General features: G+C 35.1%; 1 protein-coding gene across 2 annotated transcripts in view; it reads right to left on the reverse strand.

Moving 5' to 3' along the window:
* Positions 1-12,205, reverse strand: part of LOC136035548 (CDK5 regulatory subunit-associated protein 3-like) — a 48,222-nt gene that overhangs the window by 24,614 nt on the left and 11,403 nt on the right. For both annotated transcript variants that reach the window (XM_065717406.1, XM_065717407.1), the window contains exon 4: positions 2,115-2,353. In XM_065717406.1, coding sequence (XP_065573478.1) covers positions 2,115-2,353 — 239 coding nt within the window. The remainder of the gene's footprint in view (positions 1-2,114; positions 2,354-12,205) is intronic.

The raw sequence follows: 12,205 nt of genomic DNA on the forward strand, positions 1-12,205 counted from the left end.
AAAAAAAAAAAAAAAAAAAAATACTTTAACAATAAAAATGTTCGCCTCTAGTCCGCTCAAAACTTTTGGCAGCATAAGGTGGGGCTAGAATCTATATTCTGTAAAGTAGTAATGTAAATTAAAAGATTCGGTATATCTTCTGTAGTTCCCATCATATCAAAATAGCTGATAAGTATTATCTCAGCTGTAGCTTGGGGACCAAGTTTAAGAAGAATTAGAGACCAAGTAGACCTTGAATTTTGAATTAGGTGGAGCGCAGAAAAGTAGATCCAAAGAAATTATATGAGCCCAGATACTATAAATGAACTATCTCCGGAAGGGCTTAGGGGTGGTATCAAGTTGAAGTCTTCAGAATATTGGGAGGAGGGAGGACAGGAGACTTCAAATTTTGAATTTAGGGGCGGTGAGGTGGGGGCCTAAAATTTTGTTTCGTTAAAGGTTTTTGCACCAATGCCACCAGGAGAACTAAAAATCTATTCACTGTGGATTAGTGATACAAAGCGAACGACGGTGTGTATCAAGGCTAGTAAAGAAGAAGAAACAAGAAAAATCTGCAACAGTTCAGGAACGGCTTAAAGAATTGATTTTTAAATTTCATAAAATGCTCAGGGGTCAAAAGAACTTTGAACGTCGACTAGGGACTAGTGGATAGGCGTAAACCAAAAGACACTATGCGTATCTCAGTTATCGAAATACCCAAAAAATCGATAGGTGTCATCTGCTATTAAAATGCTACTCCAAACACGGCATATGCATTACCTATACTGGGGCACTACCTCAATTACTAAGGGTGAGTTTAAGGTACTTCCTCATCCGGAAAATACACTGACCCTTGGAGTAACTTAATAGCTTTGCTTGGCTAACATCCTGCAAACCTTTTTTTTTAACATAGTTCCCAAATCAAAAGTAAATAAGCCTCAGTCCGGATGATTCTTGTAAGCGACTTCTGGCTCATTCCCAGAAAACGAAGATGGATCTGTTTACAGTAGCCCACAGCTACTACTACAACTACTAATAACTCACCACAGCACCAAGCCACCTGAGGCCAGCACAGCTACGCAAGTTCCTCCTCCAACCCAATTTATTCTAAGGCCTCCCTCTTTAAACCTTCCCATGAAGCTCTAGGAAAACGCCTAACGTCCTGCCATTTTAATAGAACAAAACACTAATAGAAAAAAAGCACAGCATAACTACTCTGAGCTGTCAAGTCAAAATTTGGACTGCCCAAACTGTCTGAACCATGTGATACTGAATAGTGAGGTTACCAGAGATCCTCAATAATGAGGTAACACATTCCCCAGAGATGATCAGAAGCACCAAGATGTGGGCAACCAATGGTGGAGGGGATGTTGCTGTTTACCACCAGAACCATGTTCCATATACTAGCCTAAATTTCCCAGATTCTGAGCACAAAGAGGTGCTGTGAGTCAAAGTGAACATCCCAAAAAGTTTTCCATTATTATACAATATGTTATACATTTTTGAATAAGCAGCTACCTTAAAGCCCCTTTTGATTTCATCAGAGGAAAGTTCTCCAAAGCTGTCATCGTTCTACATAGCTATTTTATTATTCATCAGAAAATATGACTTAGCAGTAAAATCACCGATCAGAAGAGATGTGACTTGCAGGATCCGTCTATGTCCTATGAACTTGGGAAACTTGCTCCCAGCCTGGGCCCCAGTAGTTTACCTCGCCTTGATATGCTTCTTCATACCCGTCCTAGCTCTTTTGAACTGAATGATCATGTACCGCCAGCGACCATGTGGTCATTCTAGCCCGAGGTAACCTTCATACTGCACCACCGATGAAGCATGATCGGGTTATTTGATAGTAGCATAAATTGGATTTGGACAGTATTAAGAGTACACTTGCTTTCCTTTTATAGTTCTTCTGGGCACAAATCCCTTTGTGTATAGGAACTAAATCATTTTTATATTCTTTACTGGCACCAATTTTACTAGGTTAAGATCGTTCAATTTAGTCTAGAGAACTTGTTCTTCAGACTAACATAGGAGGGGATTATGACTCCCTCCTCCCCCTGAGACAGTTTAGTTACAAACAAAGGAACAAACACAATATTATTCATACGAATAAACCACATTGAATTGCTCACCTCTTCTAGCTGCTGCAGTTTGGCGATTTGTCTTGTTGCAGCTGGAATTTCATAGGTCAGGCACCGAACAAGAGTCTGCGCTTCTTCTGCTAAATAAACATTATCTTTTTCATAAAGCTGAACAATCTCTTGCCAGTCTTTCATTCGTTGGGATCCATACCATCCAAAGATATTTTTCGTATTAGCTTCAGTATCTCTCAGTACTTCTACGATTCGTTTGGCATGGTAAAGGTCAAGGTCTAAATACAAAGGAAAACATACATAAAAGGCTGGATAGACACATGGCTTTCTTCCAGTTTTTTAAGAACGTACACGAGTGAATGATAAGCTGTTTTTATTTTTCTACAGAAAAGACAGTGCATCCCTAGACAGATTTTCTTATTTCTGAGTATTTCTAAAACAAGGAAAGCCAACAAACACAATCAGCTTGGCTAAGTCATAAAGTAAAACTGAGTAAGCTTGTGAGTAACTTCGCAAATCTCCCATAGTATTCCAAGATACTAGCACAATCTCTCAAACTTAAATAAGTGAGCCCAAAAACACTCAAAAGGGAGATTAATCCTAATTAATTAAACTTAATTAAACCTAAGAAATTAGAAAATCAAATTAATAACTAAATTAAAAATTAATTTTAAGAAAGAAATCCTAGTAAACGGAAGCAAGATGCGCCCTTTAAATGCGCCCTCAGGTTGATTATTAAAATCCAAAGCTTTAGACAATTCCCTGATTCCCACAGCCTTAGACAAACTGATCTTTAACGCTATTAAGAATTTCTATCACCACTAAATGTATCCATGCGACAGTAATAAATGAATTAGTATAAATTACGGCCTATATTGTTTATTATGGAATGGAAAAAATAATTGTAGGTGGATACTGGAGAAAAAAAATATATAAATGGAAAACTCTAGATTAGTATAAATCACCAGCATCACAACGACTATACTTTCAAGTTAAGAAGCTTCAAGTAAAGAGAATTATGATCCAGAAGGACAACATCAATTAAACATTTATTAATAAGTTTCTAAATCCGGACGTTCTTAGTCCAAAATCTGGATATCCAATTATTGGTATAGAGAAGCAGCACTAGAATCTCCAAACAGGCGGTACTGATCTCCTTTTCATGTCCCTTTAGCAAGGAAGTGCAATGGACGGTTGGGGGCAAGCCATTCGTTATGTTGTTCCGCTGAACGAACTAAGACATTCGAGCGTCCAAAAAACAGCCCAAAAATTTCTGATATTCTCTCAATTGAACTCGTTCTCGTATTCACTAAACTGGTCTTTTTCCTTTCTTTTGATTGTAGGGAGAGGAATACTATCGTCGGAAATCGACGTCTTTCTATTTACTTCTTTCCAGCAGAAAGAGCCGACCTACATGGTAAGAAAGCAGCAGGCTGAAGCAGATAGTAGATCTTCCTCAGGATGAGTGCAATTTTCTGGCTAGTGAAGGTATCAATCTTGTTGCATTATCTACGAGTTTTTGTATTATTTCTGCAGAAACCTCACCTGGCACTATTTGGACTTCATCAACTTCAAAGATCCCGAAGACAGGAAGTTTAACATTTTTTTTTTATTTCAGATTTTCGATAATTGAATCATTTCTATTATAATGTCCGAGGGATTTACTTCAACGGAAAATCAGGTTGTAATAGAAGAACACTCCCTTTGGGAAACTCTACCACTTTGTGGACGGTTCCACCAAGATCTGGTCTTATTTTTGAAGAACAGGACAAGAAATCGAAATCAGCATTCTAAATAAGTTTGAGGCCACAGGTTTGAGAACTTGGAGAAAACCATAACTTTTCAGTTTCAATAAATAGCACTCCGTTACAACTAATTTTTTGGTAGGAATTTAGTCCGGTACTTTTAAACTCCAAGTACAAAACTCCCGAAGCATCAGATCCAATGAACCTTCGTTTATCTTTTTTTTTTCTTCAATTCAACTTGTTTACTAACAAAAAACAAATCACACACTGTAAAGTAACCACACCCTAAGAGAGCACTGCCCGTAACGGGTGACAGAATTCATTCAATCATCAAGAAAAGAAAAGAAGAAGGGAAAAGAAAAGAAAACAAACGTAAACTAATAAAACAAAACATAAAGAACTATCGGTACAAGAAATTAGGATCTAATTCAATATTTTCCAATAAGAAGCTTTTAATCTTACTTTTGAGCTCTGGTAGGCTATTAGCATTTCTCAAAGTATTTGGCAAATAATTCCATATTTTCGGTTCGGTAAATTTGATTGAAAAACCAGATGACGTGAGACGTCTCGTTTCTGTAACTAGTTGCGATACATGTCAAGTATCATGTTGGGAGCCGAAGTATCATGTCGGCTTCGAAAAGCCGACTGAAACGGCGCAGGTGCGGTATTTTCGCTTACTATATATAAAGTTTCGGCAATCTTCTTTTCTCGAAGTCGAGCTACATTTAATATCTTAAGTTATATTAAAAATGCTTTCACATTCTGACGAGGCTCAAGCTTGCAAATTGCCCGTATAGCTTTATTCTGAAGAATTTGAACTTGCTTCCATTCTGACTTAAAACTTGAACTCCAAATGCTTGTTCCATATAAAAGATATGAGTGGAATAGACTGAAATATAGGATCAGTATTATTTTATGGGAAAAAATAAATTTCAGTATATGGAGAATACCAACAGCTCTTGACAGCTTCATACAAAGAAATTTAACGTGGATTGCCCAATCCAGCTTTTCATCAATTATTATACCTAAATATTTAATGTGGTCAACTCGTTCAATTTCTTTGTGGTCTGCCGTATTTATCTTGCTGTCGTAAACTGGGTCATTTCCATGTTTAAAAATGATATACTTCGTCTTTTTTGTATTAAGGGAAAGCAGCCGCTCATCAAAGAATTTAGTTGCTGCCTGGAGGCAAACTTCAGCGTTTCCAATTAGTTGCTCACGGTTTTTATGTGTTAGAAAGATTACTGTGTCGTCCGCAAAATTTATCATATATGCAAAGGGGATATCAGCCGAAAGTTCATTCACATAAATTAAAAAAGTAATGGTCCAAGAACTGATCCCTGTGGCACCCCACAAGTTACATTGAACGAATCTGATAAGATACCATTAGCAAGTATTTTACAACGTCTATTTGCTAAATATGACCGAATCCAATCAAGAACCGTCGACTTTATCCCATATCATTCTAATGTTTCAAGAAGGATGTCAAAATCAACTCAATCAAAAGCTTTTGTTAAATCTAGAAAAAATCGCCAGAGAATATAAACCATCATCTTGCGCTACTTTTATATTCATTATAAGATCCGTAATTGCGAGTTTAGTGGATCTGTTTTTCTGAAATCCATATTGCTTATCAGAAAGAATTTTATTAGCTTCAAAGTATTCATACAGTCTTTTTGCAGCAAGCTTTTCATATATTTTCGAAAAAAATTGGAAGTAAGCTGATTGGTCGATAGTTATCAATTACTGTTGGGTCTCCTCCTTTAAAAAGTGGTATTAATTTGGATTCTTTTAGTTTAGTAGGGAAAATACCTTCGTCAAGGCTTCTGTTTATAAGGACCGTAAGAGGCTCAATGATTGCTGGTTGTATTTTTCTTATTAGTTGCAAAGAAAGTCCATCTAGGCCCGTTGACCTTGTCCCTTTAATTTCACAAATGCATTTTTTACTTCATCGCATGTAACAAATGGAATTTTTTGCATTTCCGCCAATGTCTCTTGTTTCTTTGGTTTTGGAGGTGTTGCAATTGTCACTAGTTTTCTTTTTGATTTTGCATTTGACAGTTTATCTTTTATTTTTTGTCCCATATTTACAAAAAATGAACCAAGAACACCTGAAATTTCTTCCGGTATGATTTTACTGATTCTTTTTCACTAACTAGTTCTTTTATATGATGTATTTTTCCCTATTTATTTGGATCGATGGCCTAATTAATTATTTGCCAAGTTTTCCTGGGGTTCCCATTCGCATTTTTAAAACTATTCTGAAAATATATTCTATATCTATATATATAAAAATAATCTATATATTTAAAAATAAGTTGTCTGTCTGTCTGTCAAGTGACGTCATTATAAGGATTGAGCTGTATGTCGTCATGAAGTTAGTTGTCGTCATGTTTGTTATGACGATGCTTAGTATATGACGTCATTATATGTCTTCATATAACGTCTGAATTATTTAACATACACCAATTCAAAAACGAATGTATTCAAGCAGAATTAGCTGAGTTGGTAAGGCGTTATGTTCCAGGTTCTAGGTTCAAGAGGTTCCAGTTTCGAGCCTAGCATTAATACAAAAGAAGAAAAAAAACTAAAAAAGGTAAAAACTACAAAAAAAATAAAAAGAAAAAAAACTAAAAAAACCTAAAAAAGCTAAAAAACTAAACAAAAACTAAAAAAAGGTAAAAAAAACCTAAAAAAGGTAAAAACTAAAAACTAATAAAAAAAACTGAAAAACTAAAAAAACTAAAAAAAAAATAAAAAAAGGTAAAAAACTTAAAACTAAAAAAGAAAAAAAAAGAAAAAAACTGAAAAATAAAGGAGAAAAAGAAAACTAAAAAAATAAATAAAAAAAAGCTAAAAAAAAGGTAAAAACCAAAAAAAACTAAAAAGAAAAAAAAACCAAAAAAATCATTTCATCATATACCAATTCAAAAACGAATGTATATACAAACCGGGACACCGGGACACAAAAGACGACCGGGACACAGGGAATATAAATGACGACCGGGACACTCAAAGAGAAATTACAGACTGGGACACCGGGACACAAATTACGACCGGGACACAGAGAATATAAATGACGACCAGGACACAGGGACACAGCTACAACGGGGACGCCGGGGGGAACAGGGGGATATATAAATGATGACGGGGACACAGGGGAATGTTCGATTAGCAATCACCATCAACAAAGCTCAAGGGCAATCATTAGAATCATGAGGTATAGATCTGAATACGGATTGTTTTTCCCATGGACAATTATATGTTGCATGTTCAAGAGTCGGTAAACCTGACAATCTATTTATATGCACAGACATTGGGACAGCGAGGAATGTTGTATATTCGCAATTTTTACGTAGTTAAAAACATATAATATATATATATATATATATATATATATATATATATATATATATATATATATATATATATATATATATATATATATATATATATATCTATATATATAAAAATAAGTTGTCTGTGGATGGATGGATGGATGGATGTGTGGATGGATGTGTCAGGTGACGTCACCTGAAAAAACTGGATTAGGTGACATCAAAACTGAAAAAACTAAAAAAAGGCAAAAACTACAAAAAAAACTAAAAACTAATAAAAAAAATAAAAAAGCTAAAAAACTAAAAAAACTATAAAGGTAAAAACCAATAAAAAACTAAAAAAAAAACTGAAAAAACTAAAAAAAGGCAAAAACTACAAAAAAAAACTAAAAACTAATAAAAAAAGTAAAAAAGCTAAAAAACTAAAAAAACTAAAAAAACTAAAAAAAGGTAAAAAACTAAAAAAAATAAAAAATAAAAAAAAACTAAAAAAAAGGAAAAAACTGAAAAATAAGCTAAAATAAAGGTAAAAACCAATAAAAAACTAAAAAAAAAAGGAAAAAACTAATAAATGACGACACTCAAAGAGAAAGCGACCAGGACAAAAAACTAAAAAAAAAGGCAAAAACTACAAAAAAACTAAAAACTAATAAAAAAAATAAAAAAGCTAAAAAACTAAAAAAACTAAAAAAAGGTAAAAAACTAAAAAAACTAAAAACTAAAAAAAAACTAAAAAAGGTAAAAACTAAAAGAACTAAAAAAGAAAAAAATAAATGACGACACTCAAAGAGAAAGCGACCAGGACAAAAGGAATGTTCGATTAGCAATCAACAAAGCACCGGGACACAGGGAGTATAAATGACGACCAGGACACAAGTAAAAAAAAAAATTAACAAAACTAAAAAGAAGGTAAAAACTACAAAAAAACTAAAAAGAAAAAAAAACTAAAAACTAATAAAAAAACTAAAAAATCTAAAAATCTAAATAAACTAAAAAAGAAAAAAAAGGAAAAAAATAAAGGAGAAAAACAAAACTAAAAAACGAATGTATATACAGACCGGGACACCGGGATACAAATGATGACCGGGACCCGGGACACAGGGAATATAAATGACGACCGGGACACAGGGACACAACTACAACGGGGACACCGGGGGAAACAGGGGGATAACCTGACAATCTATTTACATGCAAAGACAATGGGACAGCAAAGAATGTTGTATATTCGCAAGTTTTACGTAGTTAAAACCATATATATATATATATATCTATATTCACAGGTGGGACATAGGGACACAACTACAATGGCGCGTAACTATTATGGCGCGTAACGACTTACGCGCGCGGGGGGGCTTGGGGGGGGCGCGAAGCGCCCCCACCAACTAGTATATATATATATGTATATATATATATATATATATATATATATATATATATATATATATATATATATATTCACAGGTGGGACACAGGGACACAACTACAATGGCGCGTAACTAATATGGCGCGTAACGACTTACGCGCGCGGGAGGGCTTGGGGGGGGGGGGGTGGCGAAGCACCCCACCAACTAGGTGTTGGGGTGGCGCGAAGCTCCACCCCAACAGCTAGTATTTCTATATAAATATATTTCTTTTTAGCTGGTTTAACTCATTTCTATATTCTTTAAACCGGTGAAAATTCTCTTCAGACGGATCATTTAAATATTGTTTATGAAGAATTTTGCAGTTGTTAACAGAAACGAGAAGTCCCCGTGTTATCCATGGTTATCAGGGCAAATGTTTACGCTGTTTCTCTTTCATCAGAGGACAGTGACAATTATGACTGCTAGTAATTAAATCAATAAATCCTGAATACGCTGAATCCGAATCAACGTGGGCTTGAAAAAATTCTTCCCACTGAATACTATTTAAGCTTAATACTAGATCCGCAATATTTTTTTCTGACTCATCTCAACGATTAAGCCTGTATTTCGGTTCTGACTTTATCTTACTTTTACCCATCACTACATCAGTGAAAGTAGCAAAATGATCTGATGTTTGAAATAATAGCACTTCTACGAACTTTCTAACAATATTTTGGTGAGATACAAATATATTATCAATCAGAGTCGCGGACATTGGGGTTACCCTTGTGGATATTTGGACTATAGGCAGGTAACCATATGACATACAGTTTTGAAGAAATAACAGATTTTTGTTATTTTGTAACGATAGTAGATCCATGTTAAAATCCCCAAGCATTATTACCGGGTACCGATGACACTTCAACTTTGACAAAAGCTTTTCTAGTTCATCCATAAATATTTCCGTATCACCTGAGGAGCTATAATGTACCAACACCATTAGAATTTCCTGATGATTTAATTTTACCTTGAGACAGAATGACTCAAATATTCCTTCAACACGAACATTAAAATCAGGTATTAGCGAATAATCAAGTCCTTGTCGCACATAATATGCTAGGCCACCTTTCCCTAGCTTTTCACGGTTTAATACTTCTAACGAGAAACCCGTAATATCACGCATTTTCTTATCTATACTCTCTGTAAGGAACGTTTCTGTCAGCGCTAGAACATCAATTTGATTATTTCTACTAACAACTTCAGATATTTCATCATATGCTGTCTGTAATGACTGACAATTTAAGTGACCAAACCCTTAAGTCCGACTTATTTACCTTTTTCGAGCATTCACTTACATATCTGCATGATATAATATATACCAACTATTCAATCTGTTCTTTGTCATCTTCACCTAGCGATGTGTTTATCAGATAATCTAGGCACAGGGGATTTTTTTCAAACTGTTCTAGTCGATTCATCTGTATAACGCAATAAATGAACTAATTAATTAATCACTGACCCATTGCAATTAGTCCCTGTCTTGTTACATTACTGGATGAGAAGGATCGGGCAATGCAATTATCTCACCGACATTTGCTTTGTAGTTGACCCGATTTTGGCCATGATTTTTCCGTCTACTGTCCAACATTCCGATTTCCAACTTTATCTTTAGTAGCATTGAGGAGGTCTAGCCTCACTTTAGTCAAAGACTCAGAAATAAAGAGGCCTGTTCCTTTTAATTTTTTTCTTTCACCCAGCACTATTTTTGCCAACAAAACCGTTTTGAAACTCACCCCAAAATGAGAGGGACCCAGCAGTAACAATTCCGAGTTCTTTTTTTTACCTTCGTAGCAAAGTACCTGGTACTTAACTTGACCGTCCTTAATTGGTATAGCTCTTAGTATCTTCACGGGCCAGCTTTTGTAGTGTGTAAATCTGCAAAACACTATTTCACCGATTGCAAACATACTTTGGGCGGGCAAACATCCTTGTCCCGCCCATCAGTGGGCGGGGACAGACACTATCACTGACTATATCTCGACACTCAAAGTATCGAGGCTCCAGCAAACGTACAATGTCATTTTGTTTTGTCTCCATTAAGATATCAATAAATCGAGTAAATGCTGTGGGACCACGACACATCAGCTTCATACAATAATCTAAGGTTGGAGAATCCTGTTGCAGGATATCATCAATCATTATTTGGCTGAAGATTTTCTTCTGCACTGACAACCTCTGAAACTGGTCGTCCATCTTCAACAGTTCTTCCAAAACAACAAGATTCTTTCTTATTTTTCGTCTGTCTCCTTCGTCCATTTTTAACAAAAATAAACGTGGGAGGTAAGGCTGTATGTTTATATCCACGATGACGTCATGGAACTCAAAATGATGTTATTTATCCGCTTTATTTTTTTCGTTTGACGTCATTTTAGGATTATACACGAGAATATGACGTCAAGTTCACTGGGTTTCGATCAACTCAAATTTTTAACTAAAAATCAAGTTTTAACAATACTCTACAAATTGTTTCTATCTATATATTTATGTATTATTCAGAGTTTTGACTGATCATCAACTTACTTCCACTTGTCAGGTTATTACAAGTTCTATGCGTAGTCAAATACATGGAACAAAAACCAATATGGAGACTGTTTTAATGACATCATAAGCAAAGTAGTAATGCTGCCAAGTCCTGCTACCCAGAACATAAGTATATACCAGTAGCGAAATCTTACCCAAACTTGACACACACTTCATAGCATGTAAATTAGACTCTGAGCATATGTGTCAGAACTATAGATAGACTCTGATCATATACGTCAGAGCCATAGTTTCAGTTGCTACTTAGTTTTCCATTGGAAACATTGGTCTATGCGCATGCGCAAAGGCGGGGTCCTGAACCTTGGTTTTAGATCTGTGTAAAAAATTTTCAATGAGGAAAATAGGGACTTTTCACTACTGTATGTTACCTTTACTGTGGGCTGCCCACTATTTTCATCACACCTAACTATCCAAAATCAAAACTCTCTCCTTCGAAAATTTACTGAAAATAATGTGCATATAAGTATTAGACTAGCACCGCGTCTTCCTTGTGTCAGCCTGCAGTGTGTTGTTACAGCTGGGTTCGAACTCTAGATCCCGTGTTACCAAACTAAGGTCAAACTCAATGTGCCACCACAGGACACTACAAATAATATTTCCTTTAATACATACAGTTGCATATTCGCCTGCCAAATATGTAATATAAAGGACATTAATTTTTTCTGACCTCGATGTTTTATTTTATCTTAACTCTCGACGCCATTTCTGAATTGTTTATTCAAAAATTAGAACAAAACACAAACTAACACATCTTATATACAATCAAAAATTGAAATGTGATTTAAGCTAATCACACATGATTTTTGACTTATATTGTTTGCTTTTAATTCAACGATGATTTACAGATGGTTAGGGATGTGGCTGCAACCTCTTAAAGAGCGAACCACGGCCCATAATAACCGGACATTCAAAAGACATTTAAAAAAAACTGTCAAGGGGGTAAGAATTGCCAACTTATCAAAAAAACTTATGAAGCTCAAGGCCGGTCAAGCTTTTCAGTGTCCTCTGAGTAATTGTCATAAAAGTTAGAAAAAAGTATTAACACTACAACACAGAAACATAGTACATTTAACACAGTTTAAATTCCATATAAGATAACCCAT

The sequence above is a fragment of the Artemia franciscana genome, chromosome 14 (assembly GCF_032884065.1).
Source record: "Artemia franciscana chromosome 14, ASM3288406v1, whole genome shotgun sequence".
Classification (NCBI taxonomy): Eukaryota; Metazoa; Arthropoda; class Branchiopoda; order Anostraca; family Artemiidae; genus Artemia; species Artemia franciscana.